General features: G+C 37.2%; 2 protein-coding genes across 3 annotated transcripts; one reads left to right on the top strand and one right to left on the bottom strand.

Moving 5' to 3' along the window:
* Positions 1 to 14,562: 14,562 nt before the first annotated feature.
* On the bottom strand, positions 14,563 to 17,480 carry LOC115771456 (general transcription factor IIH subunit 2). Of its 2 annotated transcripts, XM_030717172.1 has the most exons (4): positions 17,385 to 17,480; positions 16,145 to 16,232; positions 15,737 to 16,078; positions 14,563 to 15,666 (listed from the first exon to the last, which is right to left on the bottom strand). In XM_030717172.1, the coding sequence occupies exons 2-4, from the start codon at positions 16,207 to 16,209 to the stop codon at positions 14,751 to 14,753; spliced, it is 1,323 nt and encodes a 440-aa protein (XP_030573032.1). In that variant the 5' UTR covers positions 16,210 to 16,232; positions 17,385 to 17,480; the 3' UTR covers positions 14,563 to 14,750. The 2 variants fall into 2 exon arrangements, with proteins under 2 accessions (XP_030573032.1, XP_030573031.1); XM_030717171.1 differs by lacking the exon at positions 17,385 to 17,480 and having other exon boundaries at positions 16,145 to 16,370.
* Positions 16,862 to 22,167, top strand: LOC115771455 (polyglutamine-repeat protein pqn-41). The gene is made up of 6 exons (XM_030717170.1): positions 16,862 to 16,981; positions 17,662 to 17,742; positions 17,824 to 18,267; positions 18,349 to 19,349; positions 19,788 to 21,057; positions 21,145 to 22,167. Exons 2-6 carry the CDS (start codon positions 17,685 to 17,687, stop codon positions 21,240 to 21,242), a joined length of 2,871 nt encoding a protein of 956 aa, XP_030573030.1. The 5' UTR covers positions 16,862 to 16,981; positions 17,662 to 17,684; the 3' UTR covers positions 21,243 to 22,167.
* The last annotated feature ends 133 nt before the right edge of the window (positions 22,168 to 22,300 follow it).

Genomic DNA, 22,300 nt, shown 5'->3' with positions numbered 1-22,300 from the left:
AGCCTAGGGTATCTCCCATTCGGGCTGGTTATGTGTTTATGGGATTCGCTGTCGTATGGCGCTCGTGCCATTGATTAGTCGCACGACTCTGGGTCGCATATCGGAAAAACGTTGACAGCTTGTTTAACACATTTATTGGCCACTTGTCCGCTTGTAAGCGAGCTTATGGCTCTTTCTTTATGATAAGCGCCGAAAACATTCAGACACGTCCGTCCCCCAGCACGAGCCTAGCTAATCCCAAACCCTTGACTATACAAATCACAAACGAACAACAACAACAACAACAATATATGTTATTCGTAAAAATGTGGACCGCAACACACGTAAATTCATAGAATGCGTCCAGGTTGTAATAATGACGACTTAAACTAGAGCAAAGTTATAAGCGCCTAGGAATTAACCTTGGCACAGTTACGCTTTGGATCGACAGAGTGGGTGGTTGTAGATCATGCATATTGATTTTAGAAACAGCTGGAAAAATACTTGTTGACAAACTGTTTAATAACGGTTCAACTAAACGAGCTACCAATTTTTATAGATATGAAAAGTTTTATTATAGATTATGTAAATTACTGCTGAAAAAACTAGAGAAGTCTATAACTGAATATTAAATCAAGTTCTTCGACTATAAGTATTTTTATTTACATTATTTAACAACAAAAAAATATAAGAAGTCTTTAAAATATGCAAAAGGAGATAATTGACTGTAGAAAACTTTTGAAATTCAGCTGGAAAAAATCTTAAATTACTGCTAAAAAACGCCTAAATATTAATTCAAGTTCCTCAACTATCAGTAGTTTTTTTATTATCATTATTATTATACAAATAATATACTTGTAGAAAACTTTTAAAATAAAAATATATATTTGAAATACCTTTTGCATTTAGCTCAAAACAATAGAAAATCATTTGAAAAATAATTAAAAGATTCTGATGAAAAGTGCAACGAATATGAACAGTGGGTAGATGGGTAAATCACATGACAAAAAGCATGAAGTCGCTTTTTGCATAGATAGACGCATTTGCATGCTGAATAACAAGATTGCCAACAAGCCCAGTAATTTTCCATTACCCACTAGACTCTATGGCGAAATTGCCAGCCAAAAAGAAAAACAACAACAACAACAACCAGTCAACATCAACATCAACTTGACCAACAGATGGCTCAAAATAGACTCCAAAGTTCAGAGCCAGGCCTCGAGCAAGATCAATGACTTGACGCATTTTTCTATTTCGGTGTATGTTCAAAAAACTTCTCGAATGTGGAGCTGTAAATGGAATACAGCCAAAAACATACAAGAAATCCAAGCTAGAAACACAAATGAACGGCTAGACAAACTTGTAAAACAAATCACGCCGCAAATAAGTAGATTTCCAAAGCGAGTTTCTTGGCCTACAGATAAATTCATATGCAACGGGCCCAGTTTACGATTAATGACATCAAATGAAATCGAGAAGCCCACAGACTAAACTAGCCCAACTCAAGCCAACCACATTTATAGCGCAATCACTATTTAAAATTTTTATTAGAGCTCCATTACGGATTCAATTCACAGTTGGATGAGATCTTTTGACGTCATCAACGCACACAGGTGAGACATCAAGTAAGCCAGGGACGTCACAGACACAATTTACCTTCCCTATTAGGCATATCGAAGTTGTCTGCTAATTGAATTGGTCCCAATTAATTTTGTTCAATTATTTGCAAATATTTACACAATTTATTGTCAACTTTTTATATCTGACAATAATTTGCTTTGGCTTTCCGCAAATATTTTGACACCTTTACAAGGTGTCGTCGTCGGGTCTCTATTGTCATTTTGTATAGCTCTCACATACCTTAGATACATTTATCTGCAGTATCATTCACTGAATATGTATGACAGCTATTGATATCATATCTATAATATACATTTAATTTATGGATCGTAGTTGCATATTTTTCTGTAGCTTGATTTATAATTACCTAACGTATTTATTTATACACTGCAACCATAAAATGAATAAAAGTGAAACACTTACAAATTTCGATGCTTAACTAAATCGTTTTATAATGCGCTCAATGGGAATGTCAAAAACTTATAATTAGTTAATAAACTAATCAGCTAATTTAGGCAGCTTAAATCCGAAGTATCACATTTATGAAATAATCAAGCACCCTTATCATTCGCATACAATATGGGAATACTTAAAAGAAAAAAGTTTTCTTATTTAAAGATTTTCATTATGAAATAAGAAAAATATATATTAATTCGTGCATGTTTTCTTTACTCAAACTCTACATTGGTCGCTTCTCATTCTAAATTTCTACTCTAGCATAAAAAGATCGTAAATAAAATTCTACTTAACACGTTAGTTAACTTATAATACCCCGATTTAGAAATGTTTTCGTACCATAAGAATTCTCCTGCTATAAATGCATAAATTATATGACTTCCTGTATGCATATAATGTGCCTCATCCGGCCAGACATCTTGAGTATGAACGGTACTCAAAACATCAAAGGCTAGGGTAACACGCGTTGGGCTAGTGCCTTCCCAGGCATGGACGTAACATATTATTGTACTCTATACTATACGATAATAATAATTGCAATCTACATCTCATTATATTATTGAATATATATACAATATCCCTTTAGTATACCAATATAGCAGCTGGCTGCCCATTACAATCTTGAAAATCTCTTACACATAGACCAGTAAAAATATTTCTTATAAGAAAACAAAGACATATCGATCTCATATATGTTTCAAAAGTTTTGCACATTTTCTACGTCCAAGATTTTGAAATTTGCATTCCTTTTACAATACGCTTAAATATCTTAAAACCCAAATAATACAACAAATATTATTTTTCTAATGTAAAAAATCTAACCTTACTATATGGGTTAAAACTCAATCTTCAGGTTATATAGTTTCAAAATCATTAGTTATTTTACAATACCCCCTAATAAATAGCTATCGTAAACATTTCCAATTTAGAAAGTTTTTTTTTTTATTTTTAAGTACCATAAGAATTCTTTAGCGATAAATGTATAAATTATATGGCTTGCCAAATGCGTAATTGGTGCTTCATCTGGCCAGACATCTTGAGTATAAAACGACAGTCAGAACCCCAGAGTCTAGGGAAACACGCGTTTGGCAAGTGCAAAGTCGGCCTCTGGGCCATAAAAGTTGATTCCCTTTATAGCCATTGCAATTAAAGTAGGCACCATTCATCTATGAAGCATTTGCCAGACTTTCAGATAAGAGATAATTGCACATTATGACGATTTCAACTGAGGCGAACATAATTTCCATGTTGTGTCGACGACTTGATAACAGATTCGTTTAGCAGTTGGTCTGTTTTTTTTCGTTTTTTTTCGGGTTTCTTCGCTCATTATCTTGAAGTCAACCCGTGCCCTGGAATTATCTGGGCATGTGTATGTCTGTGTTTATAATTGGAAGTTAAAACATTTGCAAAGGTCTTGTTTAGATAAAGACTGAAGTACTTTCTTTTCCTAGCAGTGTCACAATGTATTTTTGAGAGGGGCGCTTCAGGTACTAAGTACTGTTTGCTTTACAACATTTTAATCAATCGAAATACTAGAATACCTTTGTCAGTTATCGGGTACTTGTGTATATTATACCCTACCCCCGTCTGGCTACGCCACTGCGGCATATATAATTTATGATCTGCTCTATATATGCGTTTTCTGGCAAATATTTACAGACTTTAAGGCACGAGAGACTCGTGATGTGAGTTCACAATCGCTAACTTGCATAGCATATAGTTCAGGTGATTACAGTTATTGGGGGGGGTTTTATTTTGAGCCATTAATAATGCTATTTAAGGTTGCATTACGATAAGAATACAAAAAGGTGACACACAAACAAGGCACATTTATATATATATAGATCATTCTATCCTATTGTTATACTTAGTATACTAAGCTCATCCAGCGCAGCTTACGGAATCATTTTTTCGAATTTGTTTACTACGGCTAGAGGAGATTTTCAAGTTCAGGAGCTCTCATTGGATATATAGCAGACTACTGACTACTGATTAACGAGGTTCAGGAATCGACTTCCATGCTAATATATGGACATACTAGTATTATCTTAGCTGATTATACATTAGTAAAATATATTCTTGTATATATGCTTATCCTCTACAGTATATCCTCTTTTATCCTACCTTCTACTCTTTATTCTAAAGCATTCAGTAACAGCCTTTAAAGTGTGAGTGCTCTTATTGATATACAGTTTATTCCTCTCTTATAAAAGTGAACAGAGTATCATATACTTGCATTATCTATTTTAGCTATAGAAAGAGAAGAAAACCAAGTTCAAGTACAAAAGTTGCCTGACCTAGAAGGTTTTTGTTGGTCGTAGAGTTCCTAGTGATACTTAGCTATTATGTCTTATATATTGTTGAAAGGCTGCAAATATACGCTGTTCAGATTAATAAAACCTATATATGCAACATTTCACTTTTCACTTTTTGATATAACTTAGATTCCGCTCTTATAAAGAGTACATAAGAGTGTGTGATATTATAAATGCAACTCTACTAAGCTACTCTCCTCCTATACGTACTACACACAAATAAAAATCCCTTTTCAAGTTTGGTATGCAACTTTGCTATCTCTAGACCTATTATCTGTGAAGTCAGCCTGTTATTGCAAATTGTACAGTAAAGTCTCGTGAAATTCTAGCCCCACAATGTAATTTGCTAAAGTAGCCGAGGCAAGGCACTGAACTCGCCCTCTGCTATAAATAAACAATAATAAAAAAAAATAATTGTTTTTAGGTAATTTTTTAAAAAGTTTGAGTTTAGTTGAAGAGTCGAGTAACAAATATTGTTTATAATTTTCCATTAAAAACGACGAAATTGAAATGAACGACCGCCTGTTAGATGGAAGATTTATTGTTCATCTATGGAGAAAAACATGGGAGTTGCGGTCTGTTCGGGTATTTACAACAATGGCTTGTATTTTAATGCGGCTTGTTGAGTGCTCAGCGTTGCTTGAAAATTGTTTGTGACTTTGAAGCACCGTATGCGGTGTTTATTTTTTAATTCAGAACGGGTAGAAGGGTTGGGAGTTCACGGAGTTGACGGAGTTGACGGTGCCTATGAATGGGTGAACCGTTCTTGACGTTTGCATGCCGGCTGCGCAAAAGTCAAAGGCAGTTGCAAGGGTTATTCAAGCGAGCTAATTACAAGAAAATGTTCGTGAGCTGGAAAGAAAAAAAAGCCTACCTACCAACCAAGCAAAATAAGTCCAGTAACTCCTCGAAGAGTGTATAAGAAGCTGAAGTATATTAGAATCTTACGCCTGTTCTTCTGATCTGAATTTCCCAATTCCCTACTCGATCTTTCATAGTTTTTCATTACTTCGCTACTCCTTTTTACTCCTTATTCAACCTTTATTTCTCGATACGACTTTAAGTCTGTCAGTCAAAAATGAATGTTCCTAAATGTGCTTTAATATTTATGGCTTTATATATAAATAGTAACTAAATACTTAGTAACTCATTTGCAAAGAGAGTTCCCATAACGTCCATCTATACTTTAAAGCTTCTTGACTTGTTTATCTGCATTTACATTGTGAGACAGACAATTCGGTAAGACTTTTTACTGCACTTCATAATAATTGCCATTATATTGTTTCCCAGGGCTGAAATTTGATAGGACTTATTTTTATCAACAAACGTCAAATTAAACGATATACATTTATGTCTATGGGTATTTCATCCAATCGTTGTTTTTTTAATTTTCAAGAAGTGTGCTTTAGATAATCATCAAAACTAACAAATGAAAATCATATTTAATCATGTGCTGATAATTTAATAGATTATTTTTAATCAGTGATATTGGGTGTTTTGAACCTGCAAAGAACTTGTTGCCAGGGGGCCTTGCAATAAAAATTCCTTGTAATACAATCGGCCATAAGTGTGGCCAGAAATGAAATGGCAAAACCTAGAGACCTTGGATCATAAATTACTTTCAATAGAGTATAGAACTTAAGTGGCATTTAGAATTATGGTCGCTTAAATCATTCGTTCATCATTGCAAGTGTATTTTGCTTCCATTTTAATTTATCGCCACATCATTTTGCGAGACTTTAAGAGCCCCGCTTTTGCTAAGCAAATGGAGAGAAAAACTCTCAGCTCGAATGTACAAATGAGTCGAGATTTGCAATGACATAGACAAAAAACTCAAAGCTAAAGACGAGAACTTTTTAAAAACTATATTTCCGGTAACATGCGATGCTCCCAATTATAGAATTGAGAATGAGCAAACATTTTACCCAAAAAAGAGCCAAAAATGATGTCATTTATGTAATGAAATCTTGCTTAGTTTATATTAAAATAAAGATAAAGGAGAGAACGAGAGAGAAAGAAAGTGGTTGCCAAGCAAAAACGAGAAGGGAAAATATCGCTAAAAAGATCGTAAAGCCATGGAAAACAAAGGGAAGTAGAAAAAGTGCATTATATATGAAAAACTGGAGCAGATTTAAAGCTCGTTAAAAGCTCATTAAATTGAAAAATTAGACAGCTTCAGATATTTTTAAAATTGTTTCATTCCAAGCTTATTTTACCTTTGCAATTTACCTATTTTCGCTTGCGTTTCCTTTTGTTTTATTTGCAATTAATGTTTGTTAGATATAGTTTTTTATTTATTTATTGTTTCAAGTAAATCACAACATTCAACGAAATGCACTCGACAATAACTTTGCATGGAATATGTTCACAAATTGTTATGCACTTTTATTTTATACTTTAAAAAACAACACCAATAAGTCAAGACTTGTGAAGTGACAAACTGGAAATGTGTATATGTAAAAAAAAAAAGAAAAAAAAAGGAAACAAGTGCGGCGCTTGTTTACTTAATTTATTCAACATACACGTTTTTTATAATTTTTGCATACTCGCACATTCGCACTTTTTACGGCGTTTCTTCTGCGATTGTCTCGTTAAAACAAAAACACACACAAAGCAGAAGAGAAATTAAATTAAATATAATTCGTATTCGTTAAAAATGCGTAAGAAAGCAAATAATGTTAATGAGGCGGATGAAAATACAAAGACAAAAAAAACGATAATTTGCCGAAAAAAGAAACAAGAACAAGCACAAAGCAGAATACATTAACAACTATCCGTTTTATTGTAGATCGTTACGATACCCTGTAATCAGTGCGGCAAAGGTATACAAGTTCCTATATTCTTTCTGTTCCCTTCTTAAATATAAAAGTGAAAACAAAATGGGAAGAATAAAGGAGATAAAAATATAAAGACACACATAACAATAAATTGCGGAAAAGAGAAAAAAGGAACACGAATAAATCAACAACTATGTACTTTATCCTAAATCGTTACGATACTCTGTAATCAATGCGACAAAGGTATATTAGTTGTATGCAGATTTATTTAGCTTATATTTATCTATATATTTCCTGATCTATGCTTAAGCATTAAAGTAAAAGCAAAATAGGAAAAAGAAGATTAATTAAACAAAAACAGTAAAGAACAAACAGAATGAAGAAAACGTTAAGAGCTATGTATTTTATTACTGATCGTTACGATACTGAAAAAAAAAAAACGTATCTATAGACTCTAAATCTATACGTAAATATTAATATATTTTACTTTCAAATTGATTATTCTTTATATTGTCTACACATTTCTTAAGAATAAAAAAGAACATGTTACATGAGATCATCATATGAATAATTAGGCTTACAGGGTATTTCGTATTTATCAACTTTGTTAGTAACTTATTATTAACAGAGTTGCCAGACCATCGCAAATTTTGCATTTAACTATATAATCTCCCCACCTTATAAAGTCAAACTATAATGTATAATTTTTTCTGAAAACTTCTGAACTACGTTAGCCTATAAATTCACGTAAAATCAAAGTGATATAACTAATTTTATTTCTGAACCTTAAAAACATTTATAACTCAACTGCATTCCCGCAATAAGACAACGTGATTAAATGCTAGGAAAATATTACAAAGAAAAAGCACACAATTATTGACTAATAAATTGCTACAATGAATATGTGGATTAGATAAGTGAATTCCCAGAAATATTACTACCGACAACTACTCTATAACCAAATCGTGACCCGAGCCCAACTATACATATATGTTTGATGTATAATGCACACACTTAAAGATCATCTCCAATTATCTTTTCTTAGACTAAGTAGATTCAAAGTGGTTTGCATTTAGTAATTTTAATTCCAAATTTGATTCATGGGAGTTTCAATTGATGTACCACAATACGCTTACTGTGGAAACTTGAGGTAGTCACGCTTCAAGGTAAACGGCTTGAGGTTATCACGTGTACAACAGCTGCCGTGAAAAATTAAGCCTAGTCTAGCTACATCAATTGTAAGCTTTGCGATTAAGCAGCTGTTTTGCATTTCAAAGTCCGCTCGACTTGGAAATAAAGTCGATGAGGAGCTCGAGAACAGCTAATGGGTTATTCCTATTCCTTCAATACGAAGCTATCTGTCAAAAATGCAGCTGTCAAATTTGTGTTCATGCATGGTAAAAAAGTATTTAGTTTTTATACACTGAACCCATTGAAAATGCGCAAAAAGGGCATATTGGTTTTGTGCATATGTATGTAACAGGCAGCATAAAGCATATTTGAGCCCATTAAGCATAGAGTAAGTATATTCTTGGTCAGCATCAATAGCCGACTCGATCTAGCCTTGTCCGGCTGACTGTCCGTCTTTCCGACCGTATGTGTTTCCGATAATCGATAACGTTCCCGGTTTCGAAGCAATCGATCAAAATCCATATCGAAATCATGTTTTTTAAGCAAATCTCTTAGGTTTGGGTGGCCTGTTGCTTTTAGATTAGTATATGGGCATCAAGTATCTTTTATTTTATTTTAAATATATAGAAAAAAGAACCCATTAAATGAATTAAATGTCAGCGCTGCGCATAGATATCTGATATCTTGCAGCTTAGACTAATATATCTGCCGTAAAAGGTAAAACTAAGTATGATGAACTTTTTTCCAGCTTTGTTTTCCACACGTTTTTCTATTTTTCAATTAACCAAAGGGCAATTGAAAATAATTGGGCTTGTATGCAAAATGTATTAAACAAATGCATTCACTACAGCTAAACAAATAAAACTGAATTTACGACATTAATTGACAATTTCTAGAGGGGCCACGGGCCAAATGTTCGATGGGGTCTATCGGTGCGGATTATCAATTTAAATTTAACCGAAAATTATTTGCCGTCTGTTTTGCCGTTTTGCTTTGATAAATGGAAAACAAAAACAATTCCTATACCATATTTGTGGTATTTCTTTTGTCAAAAAAAAAGAGAAAAAAAGAAAAACCCAATAATGTTTATTAATAACATGTCATGCATAACAAAATAAACATTCAAAGCACAAACATGGTTAAAAAATGATACAAATTAAAAAGAGATAACAAAGAGAACTTAAATTGATAGATGCGGCCATAAAAATTCATATAATTAAATAATTTTAATGAGCAGAGTTATTTTAAGAGTATTACTACTTCGAATACCCAAGAAACTAGAGTAGCTATAGGGTATGCTTGACCAAAAACTAGAGTAGCTATAGGGTATGCTTAGCAAGAAAGTAGAGTAACTATAGGGTATGCTTGACCAGAAACTAGAGTAGCTATAGGGTATGCTTAGACAATAAATAGCTATAGGGTATGCTTAGCAAGAAAGTAGAGTAGCTATGGGGTATGCTTAGACAATAAATAGCTATAGGGTATGCTTAGCAGGAAGCTAGAGTAGCAATATATATGTTTAGCAAGAAAGTAGAGTAGCTATAGGGTATGCTTGACCAGAAACTAGAGTAGCTATAGGGTATGCTTAGCAAGAAAGTAGAGTAGCTATAGGGTATGCTTGACCAGAAACTAAAGTAGCTATAGGGTATGCTTAGACAATAAATAGCTATAGGGTATGCTTAGCAAGAAAGTAGAGTAGCTATAGGGTATGCTTAGCAAGAAACTAGAGTAGCTATAGGGTATGCTTAGACAATAAATAGCTATAGGGTATGCTTAGCAAGAAAGTAGAGTAGCTATAGGGTATGCTTGACCAGAAACTAGAGTAGCTATAGGGTATGCTTAGACAATAAATAGCTATAGAGTATGCTTAGCAAGAAAGTAGAGTAGCTATGTTGTTTTTCTTTGCTGAGAAAACTAGTAACTATTACAACTAATTGACGGGCCTTGGCATTTTAATTTGTTTATCGTTAGACTTCACTTTATTCACATATTTCTCAAAGTATTCCCATTGAGCTATAATTAAGCGGTCCACTTAACTCTTAGCTAGCAGAATGTACTTTAAGCTCGACCCAAAGTGAGATTTCCTTTAAGCTTAAAAATTACCTTTGAGCTGCTAATTGATATTTTATTGGACGCAACGCCTTTTTTTCGCGCCTTACTAATTTATTTATTTAGCGAAATTGAATTTAACGGGGGCCCAGCCCCAGAAGTAAACGCTAATAAGTCTTGCATGCCGCAGACTTATTTTCATCAGACACTCGAAAATAAACTCCTTAATTTTTATAATTTATATGGCTTTTTCTTCAAGCACGAGCCTTTTTTATTATGAATTGAGTTCTTAATGAACTTCCACTAAAAAATTGTTTTTTTTTTTTTATTGGATTTGGCATCAACTGGCAAATGTTGAAGCACTTGTTTCTTATTTCTGCCGAACTTTTTCTTTGGGATTTCGTTCTCAAAAGTCCATTGCAATTCGCTGAGGTCGATCCAGTTAAGAACTATTTCACTTAGGATTGTCTTTTATCTTAAAAGATTCTTTATAAGCAAAAATGAATACAAGCAGTTTATGTTTAAGAACTCTTTGGGCTACATATCTAAACCCTTTCGGACTTATGTAGAGCTGATTCGTTTAATACAATAAATTAAAGATAATTAACTAGCAAATGGAGACTTACAAGAAATACATGCAATTGTGTAGCAGTTGCTTCCTTCTTTACCAAATAATCAGTTGTTATAAATTATAAAATTTCTGCATATTGCACAGCCAATTTGTTCGAATATCTCGAGCATGTGGCCAGGAATCAATGGGTTGCGGTGGGTTGGCTGCTAGGATAGCTCATAGCTAGCATGCCAAAAATACTTGGGCTGGCCCCAAACAGCATATTCCGCCCTTCCCCTTTCTGTGGTGGAGCACAACCCGTAGATGCCTCAACAAATAACTTAACAAGTGATTAGCCGGCCGAAAGTTTTGCAGCATCAAAAGTTCCTTCGGTTGCCTGGCTGGCAAATTAGACGGCACACTTTTAGGCGCATCTCGGGCATAAATTATTAGACGGTGAACATTTTTGGTTAGTTTCGGCCCTTGGGCCAAGCCAATGAAAACACTGCGCATTCATATTCAAGTGAAAATTTGCCTATGCAATTTTCACTAATGATGAGAAAACTTTAAACAAGCTGCGACAAGCCCAAGGAAATTTATACCAAATTGTTACCTAAATTACTTGCGGTCTATTGTTGAACTGCTCTATTCTATAATAAAGTATATATTATATACACTCAGAGAAAATTCCAACATATATATGTCTCGGCTTTTTTATTAAGAAATATACTATATCTGCCTTGTCCAGTTAAAATAAGTATAAATGGAAGAGTGCTTATTAGTTTTCTTTCTTTTTTAGTTCCATTTGCGATTTAAGCCCTGCACCTACTTTATGTGCCCCTCTTTTCTGAGTGTACAAGCGTCTAAAGTATTATTTATTAGCTAATTTACAGCTACATGTCAGAAACAGGTGCCGCAATCCAAATGCGGAAGAGGTACGACTAAGTATAGAACTTGCACATTGTGCTGGCTATTCCAGTAATTAGTTAGAATAGAGCTGACCTGTCCGGCAGTTAACTGTGCGGGTTGTGCCTATTTATTCAGTGACTAAATGTAGAGATCTCTCGGATTTCGCACGGAATCCGAATAATCAAACGCCTCCATTTTGCATGTGGGCAACCAGAATTGGCCCAAGGTCCACAAACGAAAGTGTCAGGGTTAGTCTATATGTGATTGCCGTAATATTAAGTCTGACCAATGCATGTTATATGGGGTTCATTTCGCGATTTAACAACCGGTTCTAAAGGTTATTAAAGGCGTTTGTAATATAGAGGAAAGTAAATCCAGTAACATTTATATGCACTATATTTACACTCAAGCATACATAGTTCAGTAGCTAGATATTTGATATGGAAGTCAAATATTTAAACAGATATACAGAATATTGGGGTTAAGAGTCGATCGCACTTCAGAGGTTGTTGACTGTGTTTGCAATTGGGAGAATGGAGAATCAATTAATCATCATCATAATTATGCTCTTCCAGACATTACTCAGCCCTGTTTCAGGTTTTTAAACTTATCGAAATTAGGAGACATACTATTTTAGAACATCGCAAAATTGAAGTTCAAGTGTTCATTTATCAGTTTAAGGTTTCTTTAGAACCCCATTTCTATACCTACGCAAATGATATTCGTTTTTTGAAAGACTTGTAGATCTTGTATATAATATATATAATTATTTTATATAATCATGTTTTAACAATTTATTCTAGTCCAATAAATTATTTTACAGTCAGACACTGTTCTATATATTCGAATTATGAATGACGTTTTGCGGTTTTGCTTGGCCAAAACCAGCTCACAACTCGTTTCAGGCAGTGTCATTGACGTTCGGTTTAAGCCGTATAATTTTATGGCTTCGCAGTATGTAAACAAAACAAAAAAAATCAAATAAGTACCTAACAATAGCACGAACTGGGAATACAGTAGTCAAAACATAGTGCTCTTATAAATTGCCGTGCTTGAAATAATAACCTATTTCATTTTTTAATAGTTAACTGATTCCGAAAATCAATGGGGAAGGATGGAGAGGATGTCAGTTGTTTCTCGGACGGGAAAAGTGGTTTTAAGATAGAATCTTGGCCGGGCTTTGTAGGCACTCCTATACCAATTTTTATTTGTCTTTTTTCTAGTTATGAATGTGTGTATGTATGTATGTTTGTAGCGAAGAAACTATACCATACGCAGCCATAGCGCTGCAAATAAAACATTTTTTCAATATCGCCCTACTATGTGATTCTCATAAATTCAAGTAAATCAACTTGAATTACATACGGCAGTCTGTCTTTATTTATTTTATATATATATATATATTACTCTCTCTCTCTATTTATTTCTTTCTCTTTCTCTTTTTTCAGTATATATAAAATATAATATAATTATACAATAATAATTAATGCATGAGAAAATGTTTGGGTAAGTTTATATTTTCATATATATTTATTTAATTTAAATAAGATTTTATCTCTTAACCCATTTCAAATCTGATTGATTCTATTAATTTGGTGACTTACAGAAGTTTGATCTTTAAGATTTTCTTATAACTTGCTTTTTTAACACCAAACTTATGATACATTCTATATGCCCTAAGCCAGGCGATAAAGACAACTACACATACCTGGTAATTGCTCGAAAACTCACACACGTTCGCTTCGATATTTATAACTATTATTATTCTAAATAAAGCGTTAGAAGAAAAACACCTGCACAGAACACACAAGGGAGACTCAAAATCTAAAATATACTATATTTAGCTAAAGCGCGACCGAGTGCGGCGAACGTTGGCGTTGAACTCGTGCGAGCCGCAATTAACAGATTCACCAAGTTCAATAGCTGAATACATAGAAAAAAATGACAAGAATTAACTGTGAACGACAACAAAAATTACAGCTACAACAATGGCAACAATCATTCACAAACGCAAACAAAAAAAAGAAAAACTGAACAAAAAATATAAACAAAAAACTTTTCATAATTAAGTAGTTATAGTAAAATGTAATAAAAGTATTGAAACAGGTCGTAACTGAAATACTCTGCAAATAATTGAAAATATTTGGCATTTAACACATATGAAAGAGGAAAAGCCCTGAAAATTATAAGTTAGTTAGGGAAAAAGTTGTATGTAGGAGATGCACGTACTACTTATATTTACATAATATTTTCTCTCATCAAAGTAAAATAGAAATCTCACTAAATGGGAAACTTTTAAAATGGATCACAAAACATTTGTTTTTTATTAAATTCATAAGAACTTGCGTTCTTCGAGTTTACAAAATTAAAGAAAGTTACTGATAAATATAATTGTTTCACTTTTGACATAACTTTTCCTTCTTAAGTACGGATAGCACGTCTTTACGACTTTCATGACACAATTGACTAATGTACCTTTTCCCTATTTTTCATTTGCACTTAAAAAACAAAAAAAATGGACATAAGAGAGTAAATATGCTTGAGCATAAAGGTTCCTTTATCTCTTACTCTCTAACTGGCTTATCGCTCTGATATCGCCTTTCTATGCGATTTTCAAGAGTCATTCTAAAGTTTCTTTTTTGCATGTGTTTTGAGTATTTCAAAAATTTGTTCCTCTATAAAAAAAACTTATTTTTTTTACTCGCTCTCAATTGGGGATCGGGTAATATTTTGTTACTCATAATTTTTTTTTATTTCATACATAAATAAAATAAAAAACTTGGTAGCAACAACTTGTATGCAAAGTAAATGCAACTTTAGGTCTTAAAATAATTTAATCTACATATAATTATTTTTTTGTAAACATGAATTGCGTCCAACCCCGACAGCTGACAGCCGCCAGTTGAATGCAAATGTGTCCGCAATAAGCTCCCATGCAGAATGCTGCATGCTAGAGGGCCAAGATTACATATTGAACTGACTGCGCTGCTTGGAGGTGGATGGTTGTGGCTGAGGCTGCTGCTGATGGGTGCCGGCGGCTGATTTGCCGCCCTGCTTTTGATAGACTAAGCCGGCGACGCCTGGAATGGTATTGCAGCCAACGCAGGCATGCAGCGTCTCATGTATGAATATATCACAATCGATGCAGAAAAATTGGTTGCAGTAGCCGCACTTGAAGACGCTTTTGTCAGTCTGCGCGTTAAGCACTTTAATGCAGCCATAGCACTTGCGCAGGCTGCCACAGTCAGGCGCTGCCGGCGGCACCGACTCAAATGGCAGCTCTTCAAAGTTGGGCACTGGAAACAGATGATGATAGGAGCGTGCCAGATGCGGTGCAGAGACCAGCGTGAGGCCACAACACTGGCATTCCACGGGCAGCTCACAGTACTTGCTGTTGCACTGGGGACAGTGATGGCCGGTGGTGGACAGCTCGCTGGGCTCATCGAGATTCTCAATGTGGCACATGCACATGGATAGCGGAGCATCCTTGCCCTCTACCTCATTCTTGCTGTGCGGAAAGCCCATGCGTATAAGCGAATTGTCCTGTGTCTTGGCAGCTGGCGGTGGATCCACCTGCGCCAGCAGCTGATCACGATAATGAGCATCATCCATCACGGCACCGAATGTGCCCATTGTTTGTTGTGTCAAATAGCGACAGATATGAATTTCAGCTGATAGCGATATAACCGAGCAGCGTATGCGCTCCCTTTTCAACTCGTCTATAGTTTGATTGATATCCACGGGATCACAGGTAGTCAGCGAGCCCATGATTATGACTATCTCGCGCGAGGCATGAGATGGCACCACTTTGAGTGTCTTTAGCGCCAGGTCCAAGCCATTTTGCAGTGAGGGTTCGCTGGTCAGCGACACATTAGCCAAGCTGCAAGACGGCATTAAAATCAAGGAATCCCGTGTATTTGCTTAGCAGAACGGCAGATATATCTACTTACCCAGCCAGCGCCTTGAGATGTACACGCGAAGTGCCCGTTAGCTCGGTTACTTTCTCGGCGCGCTTTGCCTTTAGTGCTATAATACCCAACTGGCTGATGGGATTCTGATCGAAGAACTCTTCAATGAAGATCTCCAGCAATTTGAGTGTGCATAATAAGCGCGTAGGCTTCAGATCAGGTACGCTCATCGACTCGGAGCAATCTAAGACAATGAACATGTGCCGCATCATTCCCAGGCGATTTTGTTTAATCTTATCCGCCTGTCGCTTGCGTTTGGCCTTTTGTATAATCTCGGCAATGGCACCGTCCAGCAGCCCATCGTCATCCTCCTTGATGGCTTCCCTGTGGTACAAGTTGGGGGTAATAGCAAAAACAACAAAAGCCACGATAATATTCAAGATGGCTTACCAAGTCTTCTCATAGCCGGTTTCCCAGCGATACTCTTTTTGATCATCTTGCTCATCGTCAGCCATATTTGTTGCTTTAATATGTAAAGCTAGTTCAATAAATACAAAGTTAAACAAAATTTGTCGGCACGCACCGGCAACTACAAAAGTGTGTACACAACAGAAAGTAAACAAATCTAGCAGCTGAAGTATGTAGAGTTGCCATTACATTTGAAACTAAGTTTAAATGTTGGTTAGTAATTGAAAATTTAAGAGATAAAATTATAAATAGTATTAATAGTGAAGAAAAAGTGTACAAAAAAATATTTAAGTTCATTAAAATCAATTTATTTCAATTACTGTCAAATGACCAGTGCTGCCACACTGACAGCGCAAACACACCACTCCATGTGATTGGCTTACAAAGTGCTACAAAACGCGGACGAACGGAAAACGGCGCTACACAGTTGTTTGAGCATATACGACACACTTCAAATATTAAAGTCTCTTAAATTGTAAGAATCTGACACATAACAAGTTTTAAACGTGTCAAATTTAAGTGAATAATATAACTTATCAAATTAAATCAGTGCTGGTCCAGCAACTGCAAACTTTCTTTGAGGTTTGCATATACGCATATATAATGTAGCGCACGCAAGTGTCATCCTAGCCATACCCCTAAAACAGAACTGGCCACTTCGCTCAGTTGTACAAACTTTTTTGGCATTCAGAGTTGGCGCGCGTGCAATTGTGAACAGCGTTGCGCGAGTTGGAGAATAAAAACAGTTAAATTAAAATTAGTTGTTAAAAACAAACTAGTTGCTCTCTATAATTTTCCATAACACATCTGTATATGAAGGTGTGTAGTACAAAAGAGAAAAAAATAGCGAAGAGAAAACGTGAAAAATGCATACATAAATTTGCAAAAAAGCGTCCATACATGGCAAATTTCGTTTCAAATGTTTCTAGCGAACAGATTATTATGTTTTAAATCATCTATAAAACATTAAAATTGTTGAGCTGAGCTTAGTGTGTGTGTGTGTGGATGTATTCATTCTATTAGTTTGTTCTATGCAATTGAAAATGCAATGTGCGGCTTATTTAACTAAAAATGGCGGCTAGTTAAAGATAAGAATAAAATAAAGGAGTTTGCTATTATGTAGCTACATGTATAAAGATCCATAAATGTGTATCATATATTCTGAGCTTATGTTTAGCTGTTGCATTTTTCGCGCCCGGTTTGCTATGTTTTGTGTGTGTACCTTTGTGCGGGCGTTCGTTGCATTTTTGGTCATCACGCTTTGTGCTCGTTTTTCTGCCAAGGCGCTGTATTCTCTGCAGCCATTACATACGGCTTAAACCCACCACACTTTGTTGTCAGTTGTTAATGTTGCCACTTCGTTTCATAAACACACCACGGCACTGTACTTTTTTTTTTTTTGCTCGCATGTGCGTGTGTGTGTTTGTGCGCGTATTTTCTACGGTTTTTATTTGTTTTTAAATTGTGACACAAAAATATTCAAATTGTACATTTTTTAGTTACTACGTTGGTGTTGTGTATAATGTTGGCACAGGAGATTGCACCGACGGAAATTGGCAAACACGCAAATATAATAAGAGGCAAGTGGTCAACACTCAATGGAAAAACATAAAAAAAAAGGAAAAGGGAACGAAATTTAAACCTTTATACTCCCCATTTAGTTGCCCAAGAGGAATTAGCCAATATGGATGTGCTTGTTTGCGGACGCTGTCTGCGCGCCTTTAACTTTGTCGAGGAATTTCAGTCGCATAAGGAGGACGATGCCTGCGAAAAAGAAAATTCGAGTTTAAAGGAATCGCTGGATACAAAGCCCACAATCTGGGCATTTACGCTTTGGAAGGCCACACAGCTGCACACACGGAAGGAGAGCAACTCTTCAAATTCCTGGGCACTCTATCAGAATTGGGTCAAGCTAGACGAGAGCGTGCGCGAGCCTTGGATTGTTGCCGGTAGGACAATACAGTCGTTTGGCAAAATCGGACATGGCCAGCTTCAAGATATGCCTGTACGCATCACCAAAACCGTTGTAAATCCGAACAACAATAACAACAACAACAGCACTGCAAATAGTAATAACACGTCCTCCAGTGTTTCACCCACGAGAAGTAAGATCTAAAAAAAAACTGATTGATATTCTATTATTTATTGTTTCTGCCAAATGTAACACTATTCTTCTGCATATGCAGAATCTCCCGCTGGCAAATTGCCGACAGTTGCTTCACAGCTGAAGGATACGGAAAATGAGCGGCCCAAGTCAAAACCCGGCACGCCCACACCGCCCGGCGCCTCGGCGCAAACCACAATCACTGGCGTTGTTAAGAATAGCAATCGCATTGCCACACGCGTCGACCCAAAAACCGAGCAACGCACTGAGGAGGCAGTGGAGAGTATTGTAGCGAAACGCTTTAATCCACGCCGCAAGACGCATGAGTATTTGGTGAAGTGGATCGATCGTTCGCACAATGAGAACACCTGGGAGGTGATGGCCAATTTAGAGCGTGTGCCCTACTTCCTGCAGATGTTTGAGAAGCAACTGGCTCGCCAAAAGCTAAAGCGCGAGAAGAGTCTGGATGCACTGAAGCGCATGCAACAGGAAAAACCGCAGCAAGACAAACAGCAGGCGTCGCAGGCTGGTGGCAAAATGGACTCTGCTCCACACAGTCCAGAATCATCGGCAATATCACCCAATTCGTCGGGCGTTGGCGCATCCCGTCCGTCGCGCACATCCAAGACCAAAGCTATGGATCAGTTCAAGCAATGGGTGAACGAGAGTGGCGCAGGCGAGGGCTCTACATCACCCTCTTCAGCTAACGAAGATGAGTCGGCTACGGAACAGGAATGGTCCACGGCTGCCACGGCACCAACGGCCATTAAACGCAAACTGAATCACACAGATTCCAGTGCCGAGGGTGCTGGTCTCAATGCCTCCAATGAATCAATGGAGCTGGAAGATCTCGAAGAGGATTTAATACCGTCGCACACAGTAAAGCGATTAAAAAACGGCGGCAGCTCCGTGCAGCTGAATAAGCCCAAAATGCCAACAACGCCGGCTCGCATCAATGGCAACTCCTCGTCTGGGTCCATATTTAGCGAAAAGGATGCAAAAATGGGTGAAATCATCTACACGGAGGACAGCACAAGTACCGGCATGTTCAGAAAACCCGAAATGCCCAATACTATACAAACAGTAAGTAATCATAATAGTGATCGATGAAACAACGATGTATATATAAGTATATATATATGTGTGTGAAGTGCGTACAAATGACATGCCGATGTACATACATATATTTTATTTCCTTGTAAATATTGTATCGCTATCGTGATGATGTTATACCCCTGCCTTGCTGCTAGCAGCGGGTATAAATGACTTCTGGTCAGCATCAACATCCGAGTCGAGTCCATGCTTGCTTGCGATAGCCGTTTGTCTGTTCCATTCAAATAGCATCATTGTAGTAGATAATCTTAGTAAAACCGAATGGATCGGTTCTTGTAAAAATAACCTTTTCAACTCACCTTTCAAAGATATTTTGTCAACAACATTATTGTGACTCTATATGCGAGTCACTCCGAAAATAACTATTCAATCTGATTTAATATATATCGATCGCTTATCAATGTTCAGAAACGTCAGAAACTCGAGTGCCCGGTGCGTTATTTATCCCGCACTGAAATGGCCAGCAACAACAGCGGCATCTTTCGCATAGAACAATCGGAAAGCAGCGCAATTTCGCCAGCAGCTCCAAAGATGAGTCCGGCCGCCATCTCCTCAGCAGGCATTGCGCCGCCTGCCAAGCGCATGGCTGTTGCTCGAGCGTCCGGCAACAATTCACCGGTGACCGTTGGCCAGCGAACGCATTTATTGCGTACACCCGGACAGGCGGCTTCACTGCAACGTCGGCCCGTGGGCAGCAGCGCCCCCAATCCACTGCGTCAGACGCCAATGCCCGCCCGAGCCGGAGCACGCATGCTGGTCACGCGAGCCAATACGCCACAGCAGCGACAAGTAGCCGGAGCCAAGGCTGTAACGCCAGAGCAAAAGATTTTGCAGCTATCGAAGTCTGGGGATCTCAAGGTGACACGCAAAGTGATGACTCGCGAGGATCTGCTAGCACAGCGTGCGGCGCAGGTGCGCCAACAGCGGCAACAACAAGCGCAAGCTTTGCAGCAACAGCAGCAGCAGGTGCAGATCCAGAAAGTGCAACAGCTGACCCCGCTGAGGCAACGCACGGTGAATGCGGCGGCAGCTAAGGCACAGCCCATGCAAATCGAAATGGAAGTGGAACAGGAGGAGCTGCAGCAGCATCAGGCGCAACTATGCCCCATCACTGGCAAACTAATTGGGCAGGAGGAGACGCAGCTGCAAATGGAGCAGGAACAACAGCAGGAACAGCAGCGCGAACAGCTAGAGGCTGCCGCACAGGCGCTGCTCGGTGGTGATCAGCAGGTGCTCACCAATGAGGATGGCTCCGCGTTGCTGGTACGCGGCGAGGATGGCACCGTCTACCAGGTTGCCGGCAAGAACGCCGAAGGCCAGACAATACTCGTCACCCAGGGCCCCGACGGCGAACAGCAGTTTGCCTATGTGGCTGCCGCCGAGGGTGAGGATCAGGATGTGCTCACGTTAGACAATGCTGTCGCCGAGGCTGTCGCTGCCGTTGGCCAGCAAAGCGATGCCAATGCGGATGGTGAGCACATACTTGTCAGCATGACGGAGGAGGAACTGGCTCAGCATCAGGCTGCGGTATTGCAGCAGCAACAGCAGCAGCAACAGGAGGCGGCGCCAGCGGGCAGCACACCGCACACGGCGCAAATTCACATCACAACATCGGACAGCGACGGCACCGAGGCACAAATACCCGCCGAAGTGGTGCAAGCCGATCTGCCATCCCCGGGTAAGCGGCCGTATCCAAAATTGAAAATAAATTAAAGCGATTCGATTGATGTTGTTAACTTACACTTTTCATTGATTTCATATTCAGGTGGCACGCGTCGCGTTGTTTTGTTGCTGCAGGATGGCACCTTCATGATGACTGAAATGCAGGAGGATCAGTTCAAGACGCTAAATATCCCGACGTAAATAAATACAAAAAAAAAAAAAAAAAAAAAAAAAAAAAAAAAAAAAAAAAACAGAAAAATATAGCATATATGTAGTTCATAAGCATTATTATGATAGAGCACGGGCCGTTGTTGTAAAGATACGCCAGAAGAAGAAAGGAAGCCGCTTAAAGTTTAAACATTGAGCATTAACCTGCATCAGCATCCCGTAGCGCTGTTCCCATTCTCCCAATCATATCGCACTTTTGAGCATTCGCATTCCCCCGCCCTTTGCTCGAAACGTATCTTTTAGCATTTCGATTCGATCTATTCAAATTTTAACATCCGAATGTCAATGCAAACAAATAGAGTACTTTGCAGTAAGTGGAAAGTTCTTCACTAAAGTAATTATTCGACTTGGGGGATCTGTTTTATATATTAGTATATGATTAAAGAAAAAAAAAACTATGCAAAGTTTTAAGATTGTATAGTTTTCATCAATTTGCTAGCAGTCAGTAAATCTATCCGGGATTCAGAGCGTTAGATTTAACATTAAGCAACGGCAGCAATTATGCATTAGAAAACTTACCTACAAACTAACTTGTACTTGTACTAATTAAAACAATATACATAAAAAAAGAAAGAAGAGAGAAATCAAGCAAACAAAAAACTATTCTAATTTAAATAACTTAATGTAATTCATTATGCAATTCTTTATTCTAGGCAACAACTAAATGCAGCTGTTGCATTTTGAAGAACAGTTAAACATTTAGAAAACTCAGCAAAACCTTAGAATTTGCAACACGTAACAAAACACACACACGCCCACATACAACAAACACACACACATACACACAGAACGAGCAAAACAACATACAATTTAGACTTAGAACTTGTAATTGTAATATTATGATATGATTATTATTATTATTATGTATTGTACATTATTTAAGTATTTTTTAAAATTGAATGAACTAAAAGCAAACAACAACAATGCTTTTATTCATTACTTTTAAAAAAGAAGAGAGATATGCCACAAAAACTTAACAAGATGCATAGTTGTAAAATATAAACAAATATATAAACTGCAATTTAAATTAA

The sequence above is a fragment of the Drosophila novamexicana genome, unplaced genomic scaffold (assembly GCF_003285875.2).
Source record: "Drosophila novamexicana strain 15010-1031.04,08,12 unplaced genomic scaffold, DnovRS2.1 tig00000072-arrow-arrow-pilon, whole genome shotgun sequence".
Classification (NCBI taxonomy): domain Eukaryota; kingdom Metazoa; phylum Arthropoda; class Insecta; order Diptera; family Drosophilidae; genus Drosophila; species Drosophila novamexicana.
Note: the sequence above shows the minus strand (reverse complement) of the source record. Positions and strands in the feature narration are given on the sequence as shown.